The sequence below is a fragment of the Dasypus novemcinctus genome, chromosome 13, assembly GCF_030445035.2.
Source record: "Dasypus novemcinctus isolate mDasNov1 chromosome 13, mDasNov1.1.hap2, whole genome shotgun sequence".
NCBI lineage: Eukaryota > Metazoa > Chordata > Mammalia > Cingulata > Dasypodidae > Dasypus > Dasypus novemcinctus.
The window spans coordinates 110,069,426-110,096,949 of NC_080685.1; the positions used below are offsets into that span (position 1 = coordinate 110,069,426).

Here is a 27,524-nt window from a genome sequence, read left to right on the forward strand (position 1 = left end):
AGCAGAACAGTGGTTCCTAGGGGGTAGGAGAGGGGGAAATTGGGAGTGACTGTTAACAGGTATGGGATTTATTTTCAGGTGATGGGTGTGCAACATTATGAATATACTAAAAGCCACTGAATTATGCACTTTAAAAAGGTGAATATTGTGTTACATGAAATGTATCTCAAAAAAATTTATGGGTACAGAGGGAACCCAAAAGATTCAAAGGATCCACTGGTGAAACATAACTGGCAAAAAAGTTTTTGAAAATATGATTCCTAAGCACACTATACTATTCTGGATAGGGAATGGGGTCAAAAATAGAAAGGGTACCAAGTGCTAGATTTTCTACCAAGCCAAATGCAGAAGATAGTTCACTGAGTTTCCAAAAAAAGGTAGCAGGTGGGAGTTCTAGTGTAGGCAATCATGTCTTTATAGATCAGGCACACTCTACATTATACTCCAATCTATGACACATTTGTATCCTCCTCATAATAAAGCAAGAAATTCCTACCAAAAAACAAAAACAAAAACAAAACCCCTAACATTTGCTAGAATAGATGCACCACATTACTTAAATGATTTCCATCCATTTCTTTCTTTTCCCCCAAGGCTGGAAACTCCATATTTTTTCCTAAAATGTCTTTTATATATCCAATTTTTATGGATTCTATACAGAAGAAGGTACAAATAGGAAGATACATAGCCATCGTCTTGGTTTCTTTTCTAAATCTTGCTGGCCTACCTCCTACACAGAGCACTCTTTAGAATTATATCTGTACCCTTACCAATGTCAACTATACATATACCTCAACAGAGAGAAGTTATAGTGTCCCAGGAATTCCTTTATGTGAATTCCACACATCATTTGCTAATAGTAGCTATTAACCTAAGCAGGGTCATTTTCAGAAGAATGAACATATAGCTCTAAACTCCTGTTCAGGGAAGCGGACTTGGCCCAGTGGATAGGGTGCCCGCCTACCACACGAGAGGTCCACAGTTCAAACCCCAGGCCTCCTTGACTCGTGTGGAGCTGGCCCATGCGCAGTGCTGATGCGCACAAAGAGTGCCGCGCCACGCAGGGGTGTCCCCATGTAGGGGAGCTCCACGCACAAGGAATGCACCCCGTGAGGAGAGTTGCCCAGGGCGAAAGAAAGTGCAGCCTGCCCAGGAATGGCGCTGCACACACGGAGAGCTGACACAACAAGATGATGCAACAAAAAGAAACAGATTCCCATGCTGCTGACAACAACAGAAGCGGACAAAGAAGAACACGCAGCAAATAGACACAGAGAACAGACAACCAGGGTGGGGGGGGGAGGGAGCGATATAAATAAAAATAAATCTTAAAAAAAAAAAAAGATAAATAAAGCAGACTATTTTTTAAAAAACTGTTCAAATGTTAATAGTAGCAAAAAAGCTAACTTCAATCAGAGAATCCTGTTTTTTTAAAATTAGGCAATAGACTAGATGGAAATATCTGCAAATCAAAAATCTGATAAAGGACTTATCCAGAATATACAAAAGAACCCTTACAACTCAGTAGATATATGATAGTGAACTCAAAAAAATCAAACGAATTACCAGACAAGTTTTACAGATAACAAATGTGCATCTGGAAAGATTTCCAACATCATTAGGGAAAGGCAAATTAAAACCACAATGAAATACACTACACACCCACTAGAATGCTACAATAAAAGACAATAACTAATGCTGGTGAGGATTTGGAGAAACAGGAAATCTCATACATTCCTTGCGGAAATGTAAAATCCTACTAGACACTTTGAAAGACACTTTGACAGTTTTTTAAAAAGTAACAAATTTACCTTATGACCCACTCTTAGATATCTACCTCAAATAAATGAAAAGATTCGTATGTGAATGTTCAAAGCAGCATTACTGATAATAGCCAAAAAGCACAAACCCAAATGCTCCTCAACTAGTGAATAGATACACAAAATGTGGTATGTCCATACAAATATAACAATACTCAGTGATAAAAAAGAACGAAGTACTGATACATACTGCTGCAAGGATGAACCTCAAAAAGAGTATGCTTAAATGGCAGGCCATGTATTTTATGATTCCATTTACAAGAAATGCTCAGAAAAGACGCAGTCAAAGAGACAGAATGGGACTAGGAGCAGGAACATGGAGGGACTGCAAAAAGGGATCGTTTGAAATGATGGAATTGTTGCAAAATTTCGTTGTGGCAATGGCTGTACAACTCAAAATCATTTACTTGTATACATAAAATGGGTGAATTTTATGGTATATAAATTATACCACAATAAAGTTGTTACAAAAAAAAGACAAAAAAATTTTCTAAGTCCACAAAACATTGTGCCATTCTAAGAGAAAGTGAGATATGATTCTGTTCACTTTGGAAAAACCTTCATGCTTTGCATATCAGATGAGTAGGTAGCATTTCTACTGGTAAAGGAGAGAAGCCCGCCTACTTGTTCTTTCAAGACTCACCTCTGAATGGCACAGTCCTTGCAAAGGTGCCTACAGGTAGAAGACAACTCTTCTTCCGGGACAGTTTTAACTAGACTTGAAACACACAAACAAGTGGATGGCTGAACCCCAAAAGCACTCCATGACACAGAATAGTTCTCAAACTATCTGTAGTGAAGCACGAGTTTTTTCTCCCAATCTGTTCCAGACTGATACTTTTGTAAAATACAATTAAAATATTATGAAGATGTCAAATTGTTAGAATGTTTCTAAATGCTTACTGGCAATTTATGGTTGCAGACGAGGAACAGTTTGCAGACTAGCATCAATTTGTGGACCACCCTTTCAGTAGCACTGATTTAAAAGCATGGTAAAGTGACTAAAACCAGGTATTACCTAGTCTTCAAACTCATCCACTCATTTAATAAACAATTACTGAGCAGCCACCTGCCAGATAAATACCTCAGGAGTGATCCTGTGAAATGTCTGATTCTCAGCAACAATTTCTGTATAACCTAAGGGTCGTATATCTCCAGGTGGCTGAAAGAAGTGGCTTGCTGAATAGTTATTTTTAATTGACCATGTACATTTAGGGTAATAATTTTAGTTTTGACATAATTTGTTAAAATTTTCCAACAGTATTTTGGCACCAACTCCTTTACGCTCCCAAAGCATACTCGTTACTTTATCTGTTTAACAATTATTTATTGACAGCCTAATACTTCTGTGGACACCAAGTATACACCGGAGACCAAAAGAGACTCCATCCCCAATTCCCTGCCCTCAAAGAGCTGATTCTAGCAGGGAAAGAGTAAACAAATTGAATATGAACAAAATACTGTGCTTTAGATGGTGGTAAGTATTATGGGAAAAATTAAGCAAGATGCAGGGTAAGTTCAAGACTTTTACCATTATTCAAGGAGTGGATGTAGAGAGCCGGTTTTGCAATTTTAAGCAGGATGCCCAACAAGGATCTCACTGAGGAGGTAACATCTGAACAAACACCTGAAGGAGGTGACCAAGCAACCCAAGGAGATAATGGGGCAAAGTGTGCTCCAGAGAAAAGGTACAAGCAGCCTAGGCAAAAAGCATGATTCAGGATTTAGTGAGGAATATGGTAGCCTTATTCCTTTCATACATCTGTGACAATATTGACCAGTTACACTGACATTCATTATTCATTAGACTCAGTGCTTTGAGGGCAGAAGTTATACCTTACTCATCTTTGTATGCTCAGCTCTTGTTGAGCGATGAGATTGTTTAAACTACAGCATTACTACATTATGAGAGCACAAACCTGCTCATTCTCTCAACAGCTTTCCCCACAAACCCACGCCTGTATGCTGTATGATTATAAAGACCGCTGCTTACTCAATTAGAAATCCCAATTATCCTATACTCTTACTTCTCCTTCAGTCTCAATATCCAATCAGTGACCAAATCCTGTCAATTCTTGTTTATATAGTTACCACGGTCCTCACTTGGTCTTCTTTACCCCAGACTTTTCTCCCAAATAGATTATTTAAACCAAAAGGGGCGGCGGACTTGGCCCAGTGGTTAGGGCGTCCATCTACCACATGGGAGGGCCATGGTTCAAACCCTGGGCCTCCTTGACCCGTGTGGAGCTGGCCCATGCGCAGTGCTGATGCGCGCAAGGAGTGCCCTGCCACACAGGGGTGTCCCCCGCGCCCCACGCGCAGGGAATGCGCCCCGTAAGGAGAGCCACCCAGCGCGAAACAAAGTGCAGCCTGCCCAGGAATGGTGCCGCACACACGGAGAGCTGAGGCAGCAAGATGATGCAACAAAAAGAGACACAGATTCCCCTGCCGCTGACAACAGAAGTGGACAAAGAAGACGCAGCAAAAAGACACAGAGAACAGACAACTGGGGTGGGGTGGGGGGAAGGGGAGAGAAATAAATAAATCTTAAAAAAAAATAAAAAATAAACCAAAAGGCCAATTTCCTTTCATTTCTAGATATACAAATTTTAAACTCAACTTTATTTTATATGTAATCCGTATGTTTACAAAACTTAATCCAATCATTACAAATTTCCATCCAAATTTGACACTATCAGTTTTTATAATAGTTTGGGGACTAATCTGAATCATGAAGTTCAAAGGTTAGTACTGAGGTCCAACAATGGGTTTGGTCTGCATGTTTCTATAACCATCATTAAGATGTTTGCAGAAATTCCAAGTAAACAGCTCGTATATTCAATTTTCCCTTTTAAGTCAGTTGGACATGGTATTCTTCACTCTCCATTGTGAGGGCTGGTGCAGAACGCCAACAGCTGCTAGGGCCCACCCCACCCACAAGTGAAAGGCTGCTTTATATTTCAGGCTTTGCAATTTTTAGGTAACATACGGACTGATGATACATACACATAGATGCTCGCTGTCCCACCAGCTATCCAGCATGGAAGGCTATGTTCTCTGGTAATGAATGGAGTCCTCTAATTTTTCCATTTAAAGACCATCCTATTAATGCATCTTTCACAGCCCCTTAAGCCCTGTGTAATAGGGAAGACAGGATTTGGAACTTTAAAATCCTGATTTCAGTGGTATAGTTTTGTGACCCTGGGCAATCTGTTTAACCTCAGCTTCGGTTTCCTCATATTGTAAAATGAGACTATTAATGATATTCTCACTGGGTAGTTGCAAGAGCAAACTACCGCGTGAACGCACCAAACAATCGTAGTTTTACACATGGCCCAGGGCTTGGCTGTTTTCAGGGCATCTGAAATTACAAGCACTTCAAAGTCACTAGGACTGGGGAGAGAACACTGACACATTTAAATGACCTTAATGCTCAAATAAAAAAACATATTGTGGGGACAGGATAAAAATTTAGATCTTCCAAAGACCAGTACTGTGTTCTTTCCAGAAGACACTGCGAGGGAAAAAGAAAAAAAAAGATTTTACTCGCACACGGTGTCACACTGGTAAAACATCAGACAGTATCTTGCTTTAAGCCAAGTAGTAAATGGCCAACAACTTGCAAACAATAGCATTTTGGTAGGCCGTGTTTATTTTCAGTAAAAGGCGTAGGAAAAGCAAGATTTTACATACACAAAAATTTTGTCTTTTAAGAACGCCCCTTAACGTTTCCTGAGGAAACCAAAAGGAGAGACATCCGACCTCGGCGGACCCAGGAAACGGGTCCTCCCAGGGACCCCGCGGCTATACATCACACCCAGGAAGAGGAGGAGCGCCCGAGGGGCGAGCGGCGGCCCCGGGGCGAGCTCCCGTAATTCATATTTTGCTCTTTTCTGTTCACATCCTGAGCGGACTCCACCCAAAGCGACCGAGCGGAGAGGTGGGTGGGACTCACAGCCCAGCAAATAACAGTCCCAGAAACTGGAAGAGAGGCGCGGTGCGCCGGGCAAACCCGGCTCCCGAGAAGGACGGGGGCAGGGGGCGCGGGGAGCCTCCTTCCGGCAGGAGCGGCGCCCTCGGCCCCGCCGCCTCCGGGGGGCGCCGCTCCCCTCCCGCGCCAGCAGGTCCCTCCCGAGCTAGAGCGGGAGAGGGGAGGCGGAGGGGCCGCTCGCTCCCAGCGCGGGCGGAGGCGCACGACGACTCCTCGGAGAGTTTGAAAGAAAGCGAGGGCAGCGGCGGGAGGAAGGACGCCGGCGGCAGCCCCGGGCCCGCGGGGCCGCGAGCGGGCGACCTGCGGGGACGCCGCCCCCACCGGGACCGCAACCTGTGGCGCGGAGGCGCGCGGGGGGCGGCGGCGCGGCGAGCGCGGCGGGCCCCGGGGCCGCGGGCCGCGCCCTGAGGAGGCTCGAGGCGGGCGCCGCGCGGAGGGCGCCGGCCGAGGGCGAGCCGCCGGGCCGCGCCCGCGCCCGCGGTTAGTCACTCACATCTGATACTCGTCTATCGCCTCCACCAGCTGGCCCCAAGAGTCGAAGTCGGCGCCTCTCCTAAAACTGGCGCCCCAGCGCTGCAGCAGGCTCCGGGTCACTTCCGACATGGCCGGTGCCCACCCCGTCCCCTCCCGCCCCGACCCCAGCAAGGCCGGGCTCTAGGGCGCCATCCTCCCCGGGCCTGGCCCCGACATTAACAGGGCCAGGAGGAGCCGCAACGGTCACCGCCGCCACCCACCGGGGAGCCGCCCAAGCCCATTTGCCGCCACAGCCAAACTTGGCGGCTCCGAGGCGGCCGCCCCGCGCCAGCCCCGCCCCGAGGCCCGCCCCGCGTTTCGTTGAGGCCGCCCCAGTCCCCGCGGCGGCCGCCATCGCTACCGAGGCATCTTCCTCGGCTTGGGAGGCCTGGCCGACCCTTCCGTTCCTCTACGGGGAGGTGCCGCCGTTCGAGAGCTAAGCCCGTGGAGGAGAAGGCAGGGAAGGCTGATGCACGGGGTGTTCTCGGGGGGCTTCGACCGCGGGGCAGCCTCCGCCTTTCGGCGGCGCGCGCTTCCGCCTCGGTAGCCGTCATGGCCGCCCGGGCCACGTGACGCCCGCGGGGCTTGGCCTGGTTTCCTGTCCCTCCGGTTGCGTAGCCTCGGTGTCCCGACTCCCTTTTCCTTGCTTGTGCACTTGGGAATTGCCTTTCTACCCTCAGGAGGACTGCTGTACAACTCTGAAGTGCGGTAAGTGTGAGATGGGCGTTACCCAGTACCCTCCCCTGTGTTTCCCCAGAGACCAAGCTATAGGCTCATCCCCTTTTCCACCAGTCTCCTTCGACCACCCCCTCCCGAACTGGGTCCCGTAAAGTGGCTTTGCAGTGCCTTGAGGCAAATGAAAGGAAGTCCGTATTGACCCGAACAGTGGTATGCACAGCTAGATTCGCCCAATCCTCTGGCCCTGGCTTTGCCGCCGGCACTTGGAGATCTTGAACCTTAAATAGGGGTTTGTTCGGCTGTGGTTTCCCTGCCTCTCCCGGGTTGATAGTATCGGCTTTGCACCAGAATAGCTGTTCAAAAAGAGGGGCTACTCTTAGGTTGACGCCTGCGCAAGTCGCCGCGGGCCCCGACCGCCACCGCCCGGGCCGGGAGGAAGAGGTTGGAGGGGAAACAGGAAGTGGATGCTCAGCGCTCGGGGGCGGCGCGCAGGTAGGTCTTTCGGGGACCGGGGTCTCAGGAGAGGGGCTCCAGGCCAGGACTCAGTGCTGCTGTGTAGGGGTTTAGGTGGCCATACGAACGTTGTACTGGTGGCTTCGACTCACCCTCCGAATTCCTGAAAAGTGAAGGGTGCGGGGTCGCAGAAGGGGAAAGATGCGGCGGGGGCAGAGAATACTGTACTTGACTCTTACCTGCTTCATTCCTGAGGGAAAGATCTACCTTAGAACCTTCCACTTTTTCATCCAGGAAATGGGAGGCTGCTGTAGCAGGAAGTGCTTGTTGAAATTTGCTTTCCCAAAATCAAGTGTAGTATATGGCATTGTCTCAAGAAGGCTTGATAGTAGTTGCACGAAGAAGCTGTATTGTTTACTTGGGCGCTAAAGGAGATTTCCATGGAAGATGTTTAGATGATGTTTTTTAAAAAGGACTTGTTAAAAGTACTCAAGTTTTATTAGGTACACATTGCGTTTTCTACTCTTTAAATATCTGGTGCTGCCCTAACCGTTTCAGTCATCAAAACGTAAATATCTTTAGGGAAGTGCTTGAAGTAGGTATTTCATTGACTGTGAAACCTACATTTTTCCTAATAGTAAGAAATGTCAATTGATAACCTTGTATAATGCATTCAAAGTAAGTAAACCTTCCTTCTTTATTACTCCCTAGAATCTAATTGCCATATTTAGGCTTCAGCTAGGTCTTCCTGTATTATCTGCACTACCTACCCAGGGATTTTTAGAGAAGTGACATTGCTTTTTTAAACCTCAAAGGTATGGACTCTTATTTTTTTTCAGGTTGACATTTTACATAAGTAGTTATTTTTCAGAGCGTTTCGGTTTTTAGGTTAAAAGTAATTGAAGCCATAAGTAGACTTTTTAATGAGGGTCGCCATGTGAACCTGTTTTGGAAATTACATTCACCTGGTCCTATGCCCCTCTCACTTGTCCTTGTCCAACACAAGTCTAATACTGTTACTCAAAAGTGTAGTCTGGGCATCAGTACCTTCTGGGAGCTTGTTAGAAATGCAGGTTCTTAAACCCCAGACAGTTGAATTAGAACTTTCATTTTAACAAGACTGCCTTCCCCCCAGGTGTTTTTTTAATGCATGTTGAAGTTTGAAAATCACTGCTCTTGTTGTAGAATTTGAGAGAGGTTCAATTATTTGAGTATAGAAAGGCCAGGACTCAGGAATGATTTTGAGAAGGAAAAATGGTTTATTGACGGCCAGTCGGACTCGGGAGCTTTCTGTTTTAAACCGGAGCCCCAACAAGATTTTTAAGTTCCTTTTATACAGAGTGGGGAGTCAAATGGTGCTTTTATCAAAGAAAACTACTTTCTTTGTTAGTTAAATCTTTGCCTGAGTACCGGGTAGGTTTTGAATTAACATACGCCCACCCCTCAGGTGAGCTTGAATTAGCATCTTGCCCACATTCCGTCTGGATGCAACCCTGACTACACATTCAGTCTTGCATCCTTTCTGCACATTTAAAGCCCATACCGCTTAACTGGATTTCTAGAGACTAGGCACACTTGGATACAGAATTAGATGATTTTGAATTTATGCACAGGCTATATTATATTTACCATCCGAGGCCAAGTCCAAGTTCCCTTAAGTTTCGGCATCACCACCATCAGAGTTTCCCTGGACTGACTGGTATGTGCATAGAGTTTGCATTGCTAAATGGCCTGGGACTGGAGTCGTTGCCATGGTCACCAAGGGCAGGACTGCAGCCTCTTACCTTCCACACCCACAAGCCAGGACAGACAGCTTAGGTTAAGGTTCTCTCTGAAGAGACAAAGAGCCTCCCACCCATAGCCCACATCACTCTGTTTGTAGTTATTGTGGGCAAATTTCCAAATACCCATTTTTCATAGGCCTGGTTTAAATATAAATTACTGTAAATAGTCATTTAAAATAAGGTTTACTTATAGCATTAAAGCATTTTACTTATGTTTCTATGTATATGGTATTTCATATATAAAATATATACCCATGTATATTCTATAGTAAATTTAAAAATATTTTTAGAGAAGTTTCAGCTTTACATTTACAGAAAAATTACACGGAACGTATAGGAAATTCCCGTGTAATACCCCCCCACACACACACATACATATTTTCCCCTATTATTGACATCTTTGATTAGTATGGTACATTTGTGATTGTTGATGAACCAATAGGGAAGCATTGCTACTAACCAAAGTCTATACTTTACATTATGTTTTACACTTTGAGCTAGGTAGTTCCATAGGTCTTGAAAAATGGATTATATCATGTGTCTGTCATTGCAGTATCATACAAAAGAAACTCACCACCCCAAATATGCCCTATGTTCTGTCCATTCATCCTTCTCCCTCCCTTCTGAATCTTTATATTAATGTTACAAGTTCTTCTGTTAACACAAGGTAATAACTACGATAACAGTAAATCTGCTTTGGTCTGTGGTTACACTCCCCCCTTATGATTGTTAATTATTCAATCTTGAGTGGTTTAGGATGTCTTCTCTGACTGCTTCAAGCTAAGAGGGGATTTAGATATCATGAGGCAGGTGGAAGAAATTATTTTGCTTGCAGTTGTGAATACTCCTTGATTTTTGAGATGGAACTGGTCCATCATCATTGTTTTGTTGTTTGTCTAGGGCAAGCCTGAAGAAGTGGAGAATAGGAGTTGGCTGCTATTCTGCTGGGATTCAGGGCTCAACTGGCTTATGATTTAAGTCTCTAAAAAATATACTGAACAGGTATATTGAAAATTATAGGTTCAAATAAAAGGAGTCTAAGAATCATGATTAAGGGAATTATTAAATGAGTGTAACTATGTTATATTGGGGAAATAGGTTAACACTGCCAAAGGGGTGTTGATTTTATGAGGCTGTGTGCCTTGCTTCTGGTGTCCAGATATCTCTAGAACCCTCGGGAGTATTCTTTTTTGAGGCTGTGTGTACTGTGGCAGTTAGGAAATCTGTCTGAGACCTGCATAAGTGTAACCTCTGGAATGACCTTCTGGCTCACTTTGAAATCTCTTAGCCATAAAAATTCTCTTTTATTTAATGTTTCCTCCTTTTGGTCAAGGTCTCTTACAAATATATCAGTGGTTAGCACTTGTTAATAATCCCTCAGTGCCAAGGAGGCTCATCCCTGGAAGTCATGTCCCACATCATCGGGAGGGTAATGAGTTTATTTGCTGAGTTTGGCTTAGAGAGAGGCCACATTTGAGTAACAAGGAGGCAATAAGGAGGTAACTCTTAGGCATTAATTATAATTAGGCTAAGTTTCACTTTTATGGGAATAAGGTTCAGATGTACAAGCATTAAGATCAAAGACTTGGCATATAGGCCTGTTTTCTTAGGTAGGCTTATATATTCCAGAGATATTTTTATTTAAAAAAAAATACTATTTCTACTGTGTAGTAAGTATTATTGTCTATTTTTTTATGTGTTTTATCTATAGACAATATCTGGGAAAGATGACCCATTGGTTTCATAGGAACCCATTAAAAGCCACAGCTCCTGTCTCTTTTAACTACTATGGTGTGGCTGCTGGCCCTGCTGCTTCAAAAATTTGCAAGTAAGTTTTAGTCAATCTTTTTTTTTTTTAAACCATTGTCTGTATAGAAATATATAACACACTTAGACTTCTTATAAACATTTATGATATATAAAGAGCTAAATCATAGATAGATCTTTTAACTTTAGCAGTCAACTAGGCCAGGGTCCTTATTTTTAGATCAGTATTGTTGGTTGGCCAGATAATAAACTCAGTAAGTTCAAATCAGAGAGAGATCCAGGAACCTGGAATGGCCTTCAAAGCATTCATTTTGGAAAAGGGGGAGTAAATAAATTATATGTCTTAGATCATGGATTGGCAGACTGTGGCCCACAGATGAGACCTACTGCTTGTTTTTGTAAATAAAGTTTTGTTGGAACACAGCCACCCCATTCATTTACATATTATCTTTGGCTACCTCTGGTTCCCACCAGAGACCTTCTGGCCCAGGAAGCTTAAAATATGTATACTATTTGGCCTTTTACACAAAGAGTTTGCTGGTCTCTGATTTAAATGTAAGATGAGACAAGAGAAAATAATTTACATCAGAAAACCTTGTTATAGGGCAGCTTAGTAGAGCACTTGGCTGGAACAAAAGAGATTGACTGATACTTCAAAGGAGGAGTCATCCAGCCCGAATGACTAATTTACTCTGGGAGGTTGCAAAGGATTCAGGTTATTTGTGATATAAAATCTGGAAGATCAAAACACTGATGGTACTAGTATACAGAAATCAGGAGAGTTGTTGTCTTTCCTGGAAAGAAGTAATTGGAGCAAGGAGTAGGAAAACTGACTTACTAATCTAGATCAGAGTTTGGAAAACTTTTTCTGTAAAGGGCTAGACAGTTAAATATTTTAGACCTTGTGGGCCACATATAGTTTCTGTACTATATTTTTCTTTATTATTATAATACTTAAAGATGTAAAAGCATTCTTAACTTGAGAACCATATAAAAATAAGCTGTGGGCCAGAGAAAAATAGCTACAGGTTATAGTTTTATCTGTAGCATTTGGGTAATTCCTCTTCATTTCTTTGGGCCTAATTACTTATCTATAAAATGAGCAACTTGAATTTCTACAGAACATTTTTCTCAAATTTTATGTTATTAACATGAACATAACTTTATACAAGTTGGGCTGTAGTGATGTTCGAACACCTAAGTGGAAATAGCAAATTATTTGAGTCTGAAATAGGCCTTTAAGGATTTATCTTTCTTCATAGTCTGAATCACTCTTTCCCTGATTCTGGTTAAATACCTGAAACAATGACCAATTCGTAAGGTGGCCCATCCTATTTTCAGTCAGCTGTATGTAATTATTCATATGTGTGTGCTTGGAAGAAGCCTTCTTAGAGTTAGTGCCACCAAATGAGCACTTCATCTACATCTAGACCATTCAAGATTAAAGCTTTTGAGTGTGTACTTTGCCCTAGTCACCAACTAAGGGTTGAGTATGCAGTTTACTTTCTTTGTGCTTACAGTTTAGAGTTAGTCTTTTTTTAGCCATTTACACCCATTTCAGGTATATTCAGTTATTGTTCATGTAATGTGATTTCTAGAACCCTACTAAGCTAATTGCCTTCTGGCATTAGATATGGAACTGGAACCAGATGAAGTTCAAAACTGAAGATGTAGATCCGGGAATGGATGTAGTTGAAATTGTCGTAACAGGACAGTTACTCTCAAAAGAGAGAAAACCAGAGCCAAAGAATAAACATTTTAGGAGGTGGGATTAAGAAGGGGGCAGAGAAAAAATATAGAGGGAACTTTCAGAGGTAAGAGGAGAACCTGGAAAGTTAAATGTTAGTGGAATCAAGGGAGAAAAGAATGTCAGAAAGGAAAAGGTGAATCTGTACCATTTATTGCGACAGAGAAGTCAAGGACAACGGAGACTAGGAAGCAGCTTTAAAACAACTAGTGGCCACGTGTTTTTACATATTCTTGATATGCAGATTCATTTCTAAAACGTGGTTTTCTACTTAATTAAGTATATTTTGGTATTTTCTGTGTGATGTCACAGTTCAGAAATTTTAAGGACATGGTAAAATCATACACGTTGAATTTGGATTTTTCAGAAACCTACTGTGAACCAGTCAGTTTACGTTTTTCACTCTTAATTTCCCTCAAATCATACATCTGTGCGTTTGTTTGATTTTTTAATTAATAACTTGCCATGTATTTTTATTATATAATTATATCCATAATTTGCTCCCTTAATTAGACTGAATTTTAGTACAACTTATAAAACAATTCTTAAAACTTTCATTTATCTTTAGTGCTAGTCGTAATTAAACACATTCCTGTGTACTAGGTAATACCTTAGAGGAAATGTGTGCGGGGGGTGGGGGCAGATTGTTTTGTTTTAAAGGTCTTATATGGAAACCTTTAAGCCACTTTTATGTAAATATGTCATAATACAGTTTACTATTTTTTTCTTATTTAAGTGATTTGAGAACATCCAGAGCCCAATTGCTTGAACTGTTTACTGATTTGAGTTGTAATCCAGAAATGATGAAAAATGCAGCAGATTCATATTTTTCACTTTTACAAGGTTAGTTATTTGTACGAACTTTTGAGTTTCTTAAGAAACAACTATTTAATTCTTAGACTTTCCAAATTTGAACTGTTGAATTCTTCAGGCTGTATTACTTTGGTATGATTAAGTTTCAGAAGTCTGAGAATATTAAGTTGATATGTGGTCTTTCTAACATTTTGAAAATTAAATGTGGACATAGTTTATATTGCATTACCTTAGGAAACAGTATGGAATAGAGAAGGTGGGACAGGGATTAGGAGTTTCATTCAGAAAAGGTATTATTTGAAAACTTTTCTAAACAGAGCATTTGGTGTTTCTTCTAAAATTCAAATGCTTTATACCTTTTCTTCTTTTAGGGTTCATAAATTCATTGGATGAATCTACCCAAGAAAGCAAGTTACGATATATTCAGAATTTCAAGTGGACTGATACATTACAAGGACAGATTCCAAGGTAAGCAATGCTAACATAGTATTAAGTTGAAGCCAGTTTTGTAACTATTTAGCCAGTGGCTAACCCATAGCCTCTGTATTTGAAGAGGAAAAATAAAGGTGTGATTCGCATTTTATCTTATCAAGAAATTAATGAAAAGCACTTGACCTAAACTCCTGATTTATCTATTAAATAAAATTATAATTTTTTGTTCTAGAGATAATCAATACAAATATTAAGTAGAATTGCAGTCTTGACTTTTTTTTTTTTAAGATTTATTTATTTCTCTCCTCTTCCCCTTTGTTGTCTGCTGTCTGTGTCCATTCGCTGTGTGTTCTTCTCCATCCACTTGTATTATCAGGCAGCACTGGGATACTTACTGCATCTCTTTTCTGTTAAGTCATCTTTCTGCGTCAGCTCTCTGTGTATGCGGCGCCATTCCTGGGCAGGCTGGGCTTTTTTCACGAGGTGGCTTTCCTTGCAGGGTGCATTCCTTGTGCGTGTGGCTCCCTATGCGGGGCCATTCCTGCATAGCACAGCACCCCTTGCATGCATCAGCACTGCACGTGGTCCAGCTCACCACACAGGTCAGGAGGTCCTGGGTATAGGATCCTGGACCTTCCATATGGTAGGCAGACACTTTATCAGTTGAGCCACGTCCGCTTCCCAGTCTTGACTTTTAATAACAATGTTATAAGCACACAGAGAACAGTTTGGAAGGAGCAGATGTGGCTCAAGCAGTTGAGTGCCTCCTTCCCACATGGGAGGTCCCAGGTTCAGTTCTTGGTGCCTCCTAAAAGGACAAAACAACAAGCAAAACAAATGAAAAAAACCAACTCAGGGTAGCCAATCTGGCTCAGTGGTTGAGCACTGGCTTCCCACGTACAAGGTTCAGGGTTCAATCCCTAGCCCCTGGTACCTCAGGAAAGAAAAATTTTTTGAGGTTTGGACCCCAAACCTGGCTTTCAGTCTTGGGCTACATTCAAGCAGAGCAGGATTTTGTCTTTTCACCTACTTTTCTTTTTCTGATAGTTCAGCATCTTTAGTCAGTCTCTTTCTTTCTTTTTAAAAACTTCCTTGCAGAGCTTTCTCATCATTTTCAGGCTGCCTGTAGGAATAACAGTAGATAAAAATTGTCATTAATATCTTACTTAATATGCTCTTGTCATCTTTTTATGTCATGTTCAGTAATAGAATTTGATGGATGAAAGCAAGGTATAAAAATACTTGTTTTAATATGATATGAAATACCTAGAATAAAAAAATTCATAGAAACTGAAAGATCAGAAATTACTCAGGGCCGAGGAGGGGGATAGTGGAGAGTTATTATTTAATGGCTCCAAAATTTCTGTTTAGGTTTGATGGAAAGGGTTTGGTAATCGATGGTGGTAATGGTAACACACTATTTGAATGTAATTAATGCCACTGGATTGTATACTTAAAAACGGTTAAAATGGCAAATTTTATGTTATATATATGTTACCATAATAAAATTTTAAAAATATATTTATGTATGATAAAACCTGCAAAACCTGTAAAGTCTTCCTCCAATAGTTATTCCTAAGCATACTAGGGTGATATACTTTCTAAATATACAAGGGAGTAGAAATAGAATTAATTAACTAATTAGTAGCATAAATACACACACTTTTTTTAGGATCTTTTTCTTTGTGTTATACTGATTGGCTTGGCATTCAAGATCTGCATTTTGACTTCAGCTTGGCTTTTTGATCTTTTCTTCGTCAGTTTTTTTTTTTAAGATTTATTTTTTATTTATTTCTCTCCCCTTCCCCACCCCCATCCCCCATTGTCTGCTCTCTCTGTCCATTTACTGCGTGTTCTTCTTTGTCCACTTCTGTTGTTGTCAGCGGCATGGGAATCTGTGTCTTTTTTTATTGGGTCGTCTTGTTGTGCCAGCTCTCCATGTGTGCGGCCCCACTCCTGGGCAGGCTGAACTTTGTTTCACGCTGGGCGGCTCTCCTTACGCGGCGCAGTCCTTGTGTGTGGGGCTCCCTACGCGGGGGACAGCCCTGTGTGGCACGGCACTCCTTGCGCGCATCAGCACTGCGTGTGGGCCAACCAGCTCCACATGTGTCAGGGAGGCCCGGGGTTTGAACTGTGGACCTCCCATGTGGTAGACGGACGCCCTATCCACTGGGCCAAGTCCGCTTCCCCTCAGTTTCTTTTTAAAAACTGTATGTTCCGCTCACCCTGGTTTGGTCACAGCTATCAAAAAAATCTTTCTACTTTCTTGGGCTTTAGCATTATCCTTCCCTCAACTGGCATGTCCTTCTGCTTCCCTTCTAGCCATCTTTCAAGGCACAATTCGGATTTTTTATATACATTAAGCCTTCTATAATCATTCCAGCCTGAAATAATTTCTCTCCTATCAATTCCATTATCTTAAAATGTGTTATAAGAACCCTGCTCCAGAATCACTTGAGTACTTGTTAAAAATTCTGATTCTGGACCCCATTTCAGACTTTCTGACTTGGTTCGAATCCCAGAAATCTCTGTTTAAAGCTTCTGTATGTTCAATGAAGTTTGGAAGCACTATTGTCACATTTGCTATTATGAGATGCATACTGGGCATTTTTATATAGCCGCATATTAATTACCAATATGTGTGTGTGTCTTATCTCCCCATCTATATGAAAAACAGGATGTGTGTTTTCTTCATATGTTTCATGGTAGCTGGGACAGTATCAATTGGCATATAGTTCTTTATAATTTTGATTGGATATATAGTTGGCTTCATGGAGAAATGTCTTAGTAACTGATAGATTTTAATAAACGTGTTTATAATTCTAGTTCCCAGCAGGATGCTGTTTTTGAATTAATTTCCATGGGATTTAATGTTGCTTTATGGTATACCAAATATGCTTCAAGACTGGCTGGAAAAGAAAAGTAAGTTCAAAGTGGGGGGTTTTATGCATATGTGTTATTTTTCAAGTATACGGAGTATCAGTATTAAAAAGTCTATGCTAGTGATAAAAAATACTACTTTGGATAAAGGAAGGTTGCCTCATAATAATATTTTCAGTATCAGAATTACAGAGCCTGGTGCTAAAAGGGGAAATTAAAAAAAAAAATCTTGTCATGAAGAAGGTCTTTATAAATAAGACCTTAAACCAAGAAACCATAAAGGAAAAGATTGAATATTAGACCCCATAAAAGTACCATAAACGAAGTTAAAAAACAAATGACAGGCTGGTCCAAAAACCTTGCAACTAGTATGACAGATTGTTGTTGTTTTTTTAATAATGTATAAAGGACTCTTAAAAATCTACAAGGAAAAGACCAGCGAATCAATTGAAAAAGAAAGCGCAAAGGACACAAACAGGCAGTTCACAAAGAAATACAAAAGACTTATTAGAATGTGCAAAGATGCTTTAAATAATTAAAGAATTGCAAAATAAAATGAGATGTAATTTTTATGTTAGCCAAAGTGAGTACTAGCAATAGGAAACTGGCAAATTAATTATGATGCATCCATACGTGGGAATAACATACTGGCACTTAAAAACTAAAGTTGCATTTTATGTACTGATGTAAAATTATCTATAAAGAATGTTAGGTGATAATGGCAAAGACAGAGTAATGAGTTAGCTACCCTCGTGTATGTGTGTGGTTTTTAAATGTGTCCATGTATTAAGTGTTTGTTGTATAATGGTTGTATATGCACAGAAGATCTGGAGAAAACAAGAAACCTTTGTCCAGAGTTTATCTTTAGGCACGTTTTTTGTTTGTTTTATAATATCTTTGAATTTTTTCATATGCATTTGTTGTTTTTTGAAGTTTCATAATTAGAATTTTCAAAAGGAATAAAGCCAGAAGTGAGAAACACAAATGACTAATGTGGTTTTATGAGAATTTATTGGTTGTTGGTTTTAATACCAGAAACAATATTTATTCTCTAACTAATATAACCGCTGTTTTTAAGCATAACAGAAGATGAAGCAAAAGAAGTTCATCGAAGCTTAAAAATTGCAGCTGGGATTTTTAAGCACTTAAAGGTAGGAAAAAAAAGTGTATTCTTAATGCTTTAATTTTTGAGTTCTTTTTTTGGGAGGTGGGAAGGAGTTGTTTCATTAGGTAAAAAGAGCTCATATGTGCTCTGTTTTCATTGCATTCACTACCTTATTGATGAGAGCTGTCAGTTACAGACAATATTAACTGTCTCGTTTTAGTACTAAAATTGTCAGTGGATTTTAAAATTAGAAAATTCAAGTTTTAATATGCTGATTATTTTTCTGCCTCTTCTCAAAAGATAGAGAACAAAGCAGGGAAATTGATAGTTCTTACCGTTTCTCAGCAGTTGCCACATGCGGTCATAATTCTGTAAAACTGAACTGATTATATTCTCTGCATCTTAGTGAAAAGACTAGAGAGACAGTCAGTACACACTAGTTATATTAAATTGCCTGTAGATATGATGAGAATTAGGAGAAAAAATAATGTATTTTCCAACAGAATTTTCCCCACTTCACTCTGATTAAGCCACTGTTTACTGAAGGCCTACTGGAGGCCAGTGTTGGGTTCTCTCATGATAAAATCAGATACTTTACAGTGATTTGACAGCTCTGAGCTGAGTTAGATATTTCCATATATCTTATTAATGTGAACATTTCAGGTGATCATGGAAAAGGGGACTTGGATTACTATTCCAGTTAAACAGCTAAGCAATCTAGTATGGCCCAAATTTTGATCTTTTTATTTCTTGTGCTTGTAAAAGTTGGGTTGTATACTCTACAGGAGCTTTTATTCTCTTTTTGACAGTTTTCATTTGCCTTCAGAATTTCTAGTAAATCCCCAAACTGAGTGTCTCATAACTTCTGTTTTCTTCATCTCTAACAACTAGATTAAAATACAATTTGACTTTTTTCTTTTCTTTTTTTTTTTCCATTTCTCTCAGGAAAATCATATCCCAAAACTTATTACACCTGCAGAAAAGGGAAGGGATTTAGAGGCACGACTCATAGAAGCTTATATTATCCAGTGTCAGGCTGAAGCTCAAGAAGGTATTCCTAAATGTTATAAGATTGTGTAAAGAAAATCTATATTGGCATTTAATTCTTCTTTGTTTAATCAGGATAAGCTAGAACTGAGTTTCAGGTTTTGAGAGAGTTCTATAGTGAGGAATAAGTTTACTTTTAGCTTTTGCCTTCATTCTTAGCCAGCAGGAAAAGACTTGCAGTTTATGGCCCTTGTTAAGTGATTTTGGTTTCATGCAGTTTCTGACAGCATAAAATTAATTCTTTACCTTCTCTTTTCCCTCCCTCCCTTCCTGCTCATTCCTTTTCTTCCTCTTCTCACGGCTTAATATGACTCCCAGATTGGTTTCTTTCTTTCTTCAATCAGACAGCACTGATAATGGAGGAATGACAGAGCCGGGCAGGATTCCTGGGTTGGTGTTAATCTACTGTAGTCAGGTGTCAGGTTCCTGCTCTTGGACTCAAAGATCTATACTAAAAAATTGATCCATGATCGCCACTATTTGGCTTACCTTAAAACATTTGTCTTTCAATATCAGGAAGTAAATGGGGACTTAAGTGAAAACAAGTAAAGAAACCTTGCTTTTGTTTTTCTTTATTTTAAATATCCGGTGCCTTAGAAATATTTAGGCTTCCAATATATCATGCTGTTTTGTAGTAGCAATTCTCTGTGATTAGCTAGTGACTTATTGGAACAAATGGTATTAGAATCAACAAGCTCATTGTTATCTGTTTATGTTTGCACTTTCTGTAATTTATTTTTCCTGCTAAAAGTGTTCTAGCAGTCTACTAAAATCCCAATTTTAAGATTGTAAGACTGTCTTTTGCTGTTATCCTTGAAGTTAAGGTGAACGCAAGTGACTTTAATCATAGATTCACTTTATTCTGTTTTGATTACAGTAACAATTGCTCGAGCAATTGAACTAAAACATGCTCCTGGACTAATTGCTGCACTGGCATATGAAACAGCCAATTTCTATCAAAAAGCTGGTAAGCTTATAATTCTATTGTTACTGTTTTTAGTCTTCAGGCTTTTAGGTTTATCTCCTCTTAGTAGGGAATTGATAAAATAATTCTCAAAATGTTTCATTATTTGTAAAACTGGAATAATTGCCTTAAAAAGAAAGAATTAGAGCTGTTCATAGTTAATAAGCTATATAAGTGTTCTAATGGAAAGGAGACCATATATTTTTAACCAGCTATAACTAATAATATCTATACTTAGTTATAACTAAGGCATTGTTACGTCAGTGAAATAAGCACCTAAACAATCTGCGCATGGTAGAGAAATTTCTAGAGGAAGGTGGGGTTTTAGCCTACTTCTGTGATACAAATACAAGGATTAAAAAAATGCTAGTCTAAAGTTGCTAGTATGCTTTGAAGTGTGGGAGGAGTAGGACATTCTGTAGTTTGTACAGAGATCAGAAAGAACTGAGCACATTCAGCTGTAGCTGAAGCACAGGATGAGTGATCGTAGGGAAAGATCGGAAAAGTACACAGGGGTGAGAACAGGAATTGGTTTGTAAGTCTGTCTGAAGATTTGTAGCTATTTGGGACCCATTAAGATAGTAAATCAGTCTGACTTGATGAGTTTTAAATTTAAGAAAGATCCCTATTATTCTGGTATGGCAGATGGAACTGCTAGGTGAAAGAGCAGTAGGCTGATTCTACTTAGGACTTAGGAAGAAATTACTACAGTTTATAGAAGAAATGATGAAACTTTGACAAAGATGGCAAAGTAGGAAATGACGAGGGGAAGTCAGTTGGAGACATGTTTAGCAAAAGGATATATGAGTGTATATGTGGGATTTATACAAGTTTCAGTGATGGGGAAGGTGAACGAGTTAAAGTAGACTCCATGTTTCTGATTTCAGTGACTAGGCTTCTCTTTGCATTGCTATATTAAGAAAAAAAATTTTAAATAGAAATATAGTAACGAGTATTTACTTTGAAATTCTTAATCACATCTGTTTTTATCATTATCTTAAACTTAATAAATCAAGGAGTGCCATGGTATTGTAAAAAGTCTTATTATGTAGCTTAAACCACAGGAGAAAATAACTTTAAATAAAGCAGAGCTTTAAAAATATGTGTAAATACTTGAGTTTTAGACTTGAATGGCATTCTGATTTTAGCATCAGAACACATTAATTAAAAGTCCTCTAGTGAATCAGGGTGAAATTATATTTTGCTTTTTAAAATGTAACTTTAGATCATACTTTATCCAGTTTGGAACCTGCGTACTCTGTGAAATGGAGAAAATATCTTCACTTGAAAATGTGTTTTTATACAGCTTATGTAAGTATGTATAGCCCTGCAACCTTATCTACTGTCTTTTCAACCCTTGAGTGCCAGATCACTCATCTCCCCAGACTCCTCATTAACATTTTATATATAATGGATAGTGCTTAGTAAATGTCCACTGATAGTGTCATTGTAAACTAAAGTGGGTAGAAAGAGAGATGTAGACTTGTAGAACAAAATTATAACTATGCAGTTACTTTTTTATTCAGAAATCACTTTCAGGCTGGAACCTTCTGCATACCTAATGAGAGTCCTCTCAATTGTTTCATCCCATACATTGAGAACGATACTTATTAAGTAGTCTAAAGGTACACCATGCAGTGTATCACCTGGGTTGGTGAAGAGCCATCAATAAGCATCCTTTTCAAGTTCCTTATCAGTCTTACTATTCCCACCAAACAAATGTACTGGTTTTGTTGATTAGAATATCTTGTGAGAGATAGTGAAAAGTTTTTGTCAGGTCTAAGTATATTATTTCTCCTTCTTACCCTTAGAATCAGTTTTCGAATGCGCTAAGACCATGTGTAATCCCTGCATTGATGGAGACATGTGAAGAGTGCATATGTCCTACTTCAGGCTGCTGCACCTTGCTCTTAAAAACCTCTTTCATGCTTAACCTCAGAACCCTCCCTCTACCTCTGCGTTAGCACAGTAATTGCCATCTTTTATCCACTGTGCTCTAATTTTAAAGGCAGGTTTCATCCAATACTTTTTGCCCTCAGGCGATGATTAGAAAGCTAGTTTGGCTCAAGGCTTGACATAATTCCAGCTTTTACGTGAGTCCCATTGAGCAGACATGGAAAAGAGTTACATAAAGAAATGTAAGATTTGCAATGATACTTCAAACAATGAACAAAGGCGTTTATTTATCCAACACACATATAAAATGATAGTGGGAAGGGAATGAATAAAAAATGTGTTTCTTTTATCAGGCTTATTGTTATCATGGTCAGACTTTGTTGGCTAGTGATAAATGTGGTGAAGCAATCAGGTCTCTCCAAGAAGCAGAAAAATGTAAGTATTCCTGCCAAAATATTAACTCCCTTTTAAAAATCAAATGTTTTATCACAAAGGGGAGTAGGGGTAAAAGAGATTTTGGCTGAGTTAATGAACAGTGGTAGTAATGGGAGGAATGAAGAAGTTCTGAAAACCTAGAACCTCTAGAAGATACCCAGCTTCCACTTAGATGGTTACTATATTGGTATCAGTATGATGGTGCTTAAAGACTGGTAAAATGTTTTCCTACCCTTTTTAAAGCCTTTTAATAGTAATTAATTAAAATTAGATCATTGTGTTTCTTTCACATGCAGTTTATGCAAAGGCAGAAGCATTATGCAAAGAATATGGAGAAACCAAAGGCCCAGGACCAACAGTCAAACCTTCGGGACACTTGTTCTTTAGGAAACTTGGAAGTCTTGTAAAGAATACCCTAGAAAAATGTCAGAGAGAAAATGGTTTTATGTGAGTACAGCTGTTGTATCTTTCGGTGATATGTTTTTCTGTTAGTCTCTATTCCCAAAGGTTTTATGTTAAATTATGCTTAAGTTAGCGTTAATTTTCTCTTTAAATTGGTGATTAAATTCTGTCATGTAGGACCTAACTTTTATTCTACCTTATGTAAAATGGGAATTATAAACATACAGCCCTTTTCATTAGGACACTCACATACTGTTTCTAATTTCCTCTTAACTTTGTTTCCTTGTCCTTCCGTCTTTAGGTTTTGTACATGTCTACTCATTGCCCTTTGCATATTTCCTCTCACTGTGGCTTTCAGCTACCTGTAAAGCAAGAAATTAATTTTTCTCTCAATCCTTCCCAGTTTTATCAAATAGTTTTCCATTGTTAAATCCGTGTTGTTCAAACTATAGATCACCACCTATGTATGTTGGTGGAATTAATCTTGTCCCTGTGTTATCTCTCTACGTTATTTCCCTTAAATTCTGCATCTAGTCATACTGAGCTGCTTTCTCTTCCTTGAACATGCCTGGGTTCCCCTTTCATCGCCTCTTTTGTAAAGCATCTTGGAACCCCCTTGTCCGTTGTTCTCATGGCACCCTATATCCAACATTGCTGCAGTTACATTGCACTGTAGTTCACAGGGTCTCTTGACTGTCTTACCTAACGCATCTGCATGCATGTGAAGCAGCGAAATCTTCTCTCTTACTCATCATTACGTTGTCCTTGTCTCACACAGCGCCTTGATCGGGTAAGGCCCTCAGGTAGTGAGTGAATAAATGGATGAATTGCTCTTTAAATTGTTTCTTGCAGTTACTTTCAAAAAATTCCAACAGAAGCCCCACAACTGGAACTCAAAGCAAATTATGGTCTCGTCGAGCCTGTCCCTTTCGAATTTCCTCCTGTAAGTGCACACTGGACACCAGAAACGCTGGCTGCATTCGATCTCACCAAGAGACCCAAGGATGACAGTGTATGAACTGGGTTTTTTTTTTCTTTCCATTCATAAAAGTTGAAAAAGCGGATACAGAATTAGCATTTTGTTATTTTTTCTGTTTCAGTGGATATATATGTTTGTCTAAATATCAAATGAGTGTCACTGACTGGTGTAATCTCTTGTAGAACCCTTTGAGATTAGATCTCTAGTCCTTAATTGTCTTCCGATTTTCTACATAGTTGATCATCACTGTTTTCAAGACATTATCTTGCCTTTTTACAACTTATCAGTGCACTTCTAAGAAGAGTGCAGGGAGAAAGGCCTTAAAAGGATTCTCATCCATGTTTGTATTGCTGCAGCACTACTGTCTTTTTAATTTAGTATAGTGCAGGGGCAGCTGATGATGTGACCGAGTTTCAATATTCCACGAAGTCATGCAGGGGTAAAATAAAACTGCTTTCATTTACATCTAAGTGCATCTTCATGTACTAAATCAAATGGTAGGTAAGTGGAAAATTTGAGGTTTAATTACCAGAAGACTAGGAATCTGTGACAAAGAGAATGGGAATGCTTTTTCAGTTATTGCTCCTTGAAATTGGATTCATATATTTCTCTTCCTTCCCAAACTGAAACTGTTACTCTGTAAAACAACCATTTTGTATCCTGTTGGATCTCTAAAATAAGGCCTTAAGAGACAGACTGTTAGTTTCATATCAAACTTAAGGGTTCCACATACATAGATTCATCACTCGGTTTCTCTCTCCCTAGAAAGAATGTAGAGTAGGAGTATCATTAGATTGGTTTTCCCCCCTACCAATCTAGGTTTTCATCTTCACTGAAGTGTTGCTTTTTGATTAGTTCTTAAATTGAACTGCTATGTAGTTTCTGCAACAGCTTTGTTAGCGTTGTAGTGTAATTTAAGATGACATCTTTAAAAAGTCTGAAAAGGAAAAGATCTCGTGTTTTTTTTTTTTCTCTTCTTTTTTCACTAGGTACTGGGGATTTAGCCCAGGACCCCATACATGGGAACCACTGAACTACATCTGCTTCCCAGTGAGAGTTGGTTTTTTTTTTTTCATTTTGTTTGTTTGTTTGTAGGAGGTACCAAGGGTCAAACCTAGGACTTCATACATGGGAACTGGGCACTCACTCAACCACTGAGCTGCATCTGCTCTCCTAGTGTTTCTTTCCTGAATCTTAATTTATGTACTTATACTGTATTTTTCTTTCTGCCTAGACCAAACCCAAACCAGAAGAAGAAATAAAACCTGCGAAAGAACCAGATATCAAACCTCAAAAGGACACTGGGTGCCACATCTCCTAAAACTCATCGATACAATGTGCGCTTTGAATTTCTGTACTACTAGATAAGATAAACCATGGAACTTCAGTTCAGGTTCCTCTGAAGACTATAAAATAATTTATAGTTCTGCTTTCAGTTTATCTGTTCTTGATTTTTTACTATAGTAGAGATATCTCATGCTTTGTTTCCAAGCGCTCCTCCTAGTCAGGACAGTGTTCTAAAGACTTCACTGTGCCTCTAAAGGGCGTATTTGGGAGTTGTCTCTTTTTTGAACCCTGGGTGGTTTTAGAGTTAAATTGTAGGTCAAATTAAATTGTAGGTCAGAATCATGTGGCTTCTGATACGCTTTTCCATCTTCACAAAAAAGTTTATTTTCCTTCCTCTTATTTGATATCAGCGGAATGACAGGAATTGGATTTTGACAGTTTTTCCCCTCATTATATTAATTTTAGCACATACTTGTTATGTTTTGAGTCACTTCATTTTTCTGTTGGAAAAAAGTCACTTGTGGTTAAAGATCAGAAAACATTCATACCAAATTCTTACATAGTTTAGAATGTATAATTCACTGGAAAATCAGTATTTATAGGTCTGTTGAGACCTTGTGAGGACTTACTCCTGTTCTGGTAGCCCCGTGCTTCATTTCAGACTCAGTCAACCTACAGCGATTTTTTACCAGTACCTTTTTTAATGGCGTTTCTACTTAGAGGACAGAACTTTTTAACAGTTCTTAGTGTTTCTATATGAGAGAAGACAGAATAAAAATGTTTTTTGAAGAAGTCCAGTGCTGCACGGTGGAAAGAAAAACCTTTAAACTTTTAAATGAGTTATGTTGTCCTGAATTACACTGACAGCTCTCTACTTCTTTTTTTTTTTAAAGAAGTTAGAGTAAAATGCTTTTGTTACCTAATTTCAGTGTACATTGTTTTTATATAATTTTCTAATATTCATATTGTCAGAATTATATAGGCCAATGGCTGTAGCAAACACTTAGAGAACAAATGTAGATACAGTATCATCTTAAAAATAGATTGTATTGTTTAAAACAGAATTAGTTTAGTATATACACAAACTGAAGAAATAGTGGATGCATAATACTTTAACAAAAGTCACACATAGGTCTATGTTTTACTCTCTGGGGGATGCAGCCAGTTTTCCTATGATAAATGAGACATGTTCACTTAGTAAAAGTAATTAAAATAGAAGGTGTGTCTGTTGAGCTTACTATGTGGTAGGCATCGTGCTGAGCATTTACATAGATAAACCTAGAACTCACATGGCAACTCTGGGGGAAATGAGTATGTTGTCCTGAGGAAAATCTGCATTAAGTGTTGACATTGGAATATGCATTTCATTATAAAGATTAGATTAAATAGATTATGCCTATCTCAATATTGTATTCAAATAAATGGTTACTGAAACCACATATCATAGTTTGCACTCCTTAGGCTACATAGAATCAGTGAGGTTTTGTTTTAATATATGGAAATGCTGATTACTCTTTGCAGTGAGTGTCACATTGAAAATCTGAAACTGCATTTTCCAAAATCAGTGGAATAATGACTAGACAGGCATTTCATTTTATTGGACTATCTATAGAAAGAAATGTTTAATTCAACTTCACTGTATTTTGTGCAGTCCTTATTTAATAAAATCATTGATCTATTTGTTTATGCCATTTACTGACAAAATTTTAAATAGAATTTGATGCCAGCTTATTGCTCTGCCTATAGAACATACTTGTCTTAGGTACTAGTTCTTATTATCCTGGTTACTAAACTTTCACATTGACATTTTTGTGGAATATAGTACCATAAATGAAATGGAAACATGTAATATGTCCAGTGCTTCTGTAAAACTCAAGTAAATACTGTTATTACTTTAGATCAGTGATTGGTGGCTTTGGCATGGGCAGATAATATCCTTTCGACTCAGCCAAAATGACGTTGTGGGACTAAAATACCCCATTATATAATATTCTTTGAAATGGCATTGGAAATTTTGGGGGTTTAACAAAGGTAAAGAAGTTGCATGAAGGTGATATTAGAGAGAGATATGACTATTTGTGCTGTCGCATACATTTAATAATGAGTTGTCTATTTATGAAAATAAAAGGTAATTTTACTTACAATTTCATGGAATTTTGATTTGTTTTTTGACAAATGTCTTTACATTTACTAAGCCAGACCCTGAGTTAATACAATGCAAAATCATAGTTCTTCACAGTGACCTTTAAAAATGACAGCTATATTTGCAACCAGTTGTTTTATGCAACAGGAATTCATTATTAGTCAGCACATCTTGACCTGTTTGATTCCTACTGGTCTCTCACCTCTTAATCTGAAAGTAGCATTTACCTGGCCTTTACCTGATACATAGCATTATCCAGTGTGAGGCAGTAGTGCGTACTGTGGTAAGCTAAGCTGGAGAGTTTATCATTATTACAATAGAATACTCTGTAGAGAACTTGGCATTTTGCAATTTTCAGATTGCGATTTCAGTGCTTTATAAATGTCCT

At 39.2% G+C, this 27,524-nt stretch overlaps 2 protein-coding genes across 6 annotated transcripts in view; one reads left to right on the forward strand and one right to left on the reverse strand.

The window, feature by feature from the left end:
• The window catches only part of AIDA (axin interactor, dorsalization associated), a 64,089-nt gene extending 57,445 nt beyond the window's left edge, over window positions 1–6,644 (reverse strand). The window contains exon 1 of the mRNA XM_004482076.4: window positions 6,305–6,644. Within this exon, the coding sequence (XP_004482133.1) occupies window positions 6,305–6,414 (110 nt within the window). The 5' untranslated portion in view covers window positions 6,415–6,644. The remainder of the gene's footprint in view (window positions 1–6,304) is intronic.
• On the forward strand, window positions 6,628–27,137 carry BROX (BRO1 domain and CAAX motif containing). Of its 5 annotated transcripts, XM_004482082.5 has the most exons (15): window positions 6,905–7,032; window positions 7,383–7,494; window positions 10,140–10,241; window positions 10,951–11,067; window positions 13,490–13,596; window positions 13,938–14,034; window positions 16,825–16,920; window positions 17,957–18,029; window positions 18,929–19,034; window positions 19,908–19,997; window positions 21,220–21,305; window positions 22,244–22,325; window positions 22,622–22,772; window positions 23,580–23,739; window positions 24,941–27,137. In XM_004482082.5, the coding sequence occupies exons 4-15, from the start codon at window positions 10,967–10,969 to the stop codon at window positions 25,025–25,027; spliced, it is 1,236 nt and encodes a 411-aa protein (XP_004482139.1). In that variant the 5' UTR covers window positions 6,905–7,032; window positions 7,383–7,494; window positions 10,140–10,241; window positions 10,951–10,966; the 3' UTR covers window positions 25,028–27,137. The 5 variants fall into 5 exon arrangements, with proteins under 5 accessions (XP_004482138.1, XP_004482140.1, XP_071063855.1 ...); XM_004482083.4 differs by lacking the exon at window positions 7,383–7,494 and having other exon boundaries at window positions 6,640–7,032; XM_004482084.5 differs by lacking the exon at window positions 10,140–10,241.
• Window positions 27,138–27,524: the final 387 nt, after the last annotated feature.

Bases quoted from the DNA above. Each gene is read 5' to 3' on its own strand.
- BROX (XM_004482081.4), top strand. From the start codon at position 10,967: ATGACCCATTGGTTTCATAGGAACCCATTAAAAGCCACAGCTCCTGTC. The intron at 18,030-18,928 runs GTAGGAAAAAAA...CATTTCTCTCAG, and splicing joins GGATTTTTAAGCACTTAAAG to GAAAATCATATCCCAAAACT. The intron at 22,326-22,621 runs GTAAGTATTCCT...TTTCACATGCAG, and splicing joins TCTCCAAGAAGCAGAAAAAT to TTTATGCAAAGGCAGAAGCA.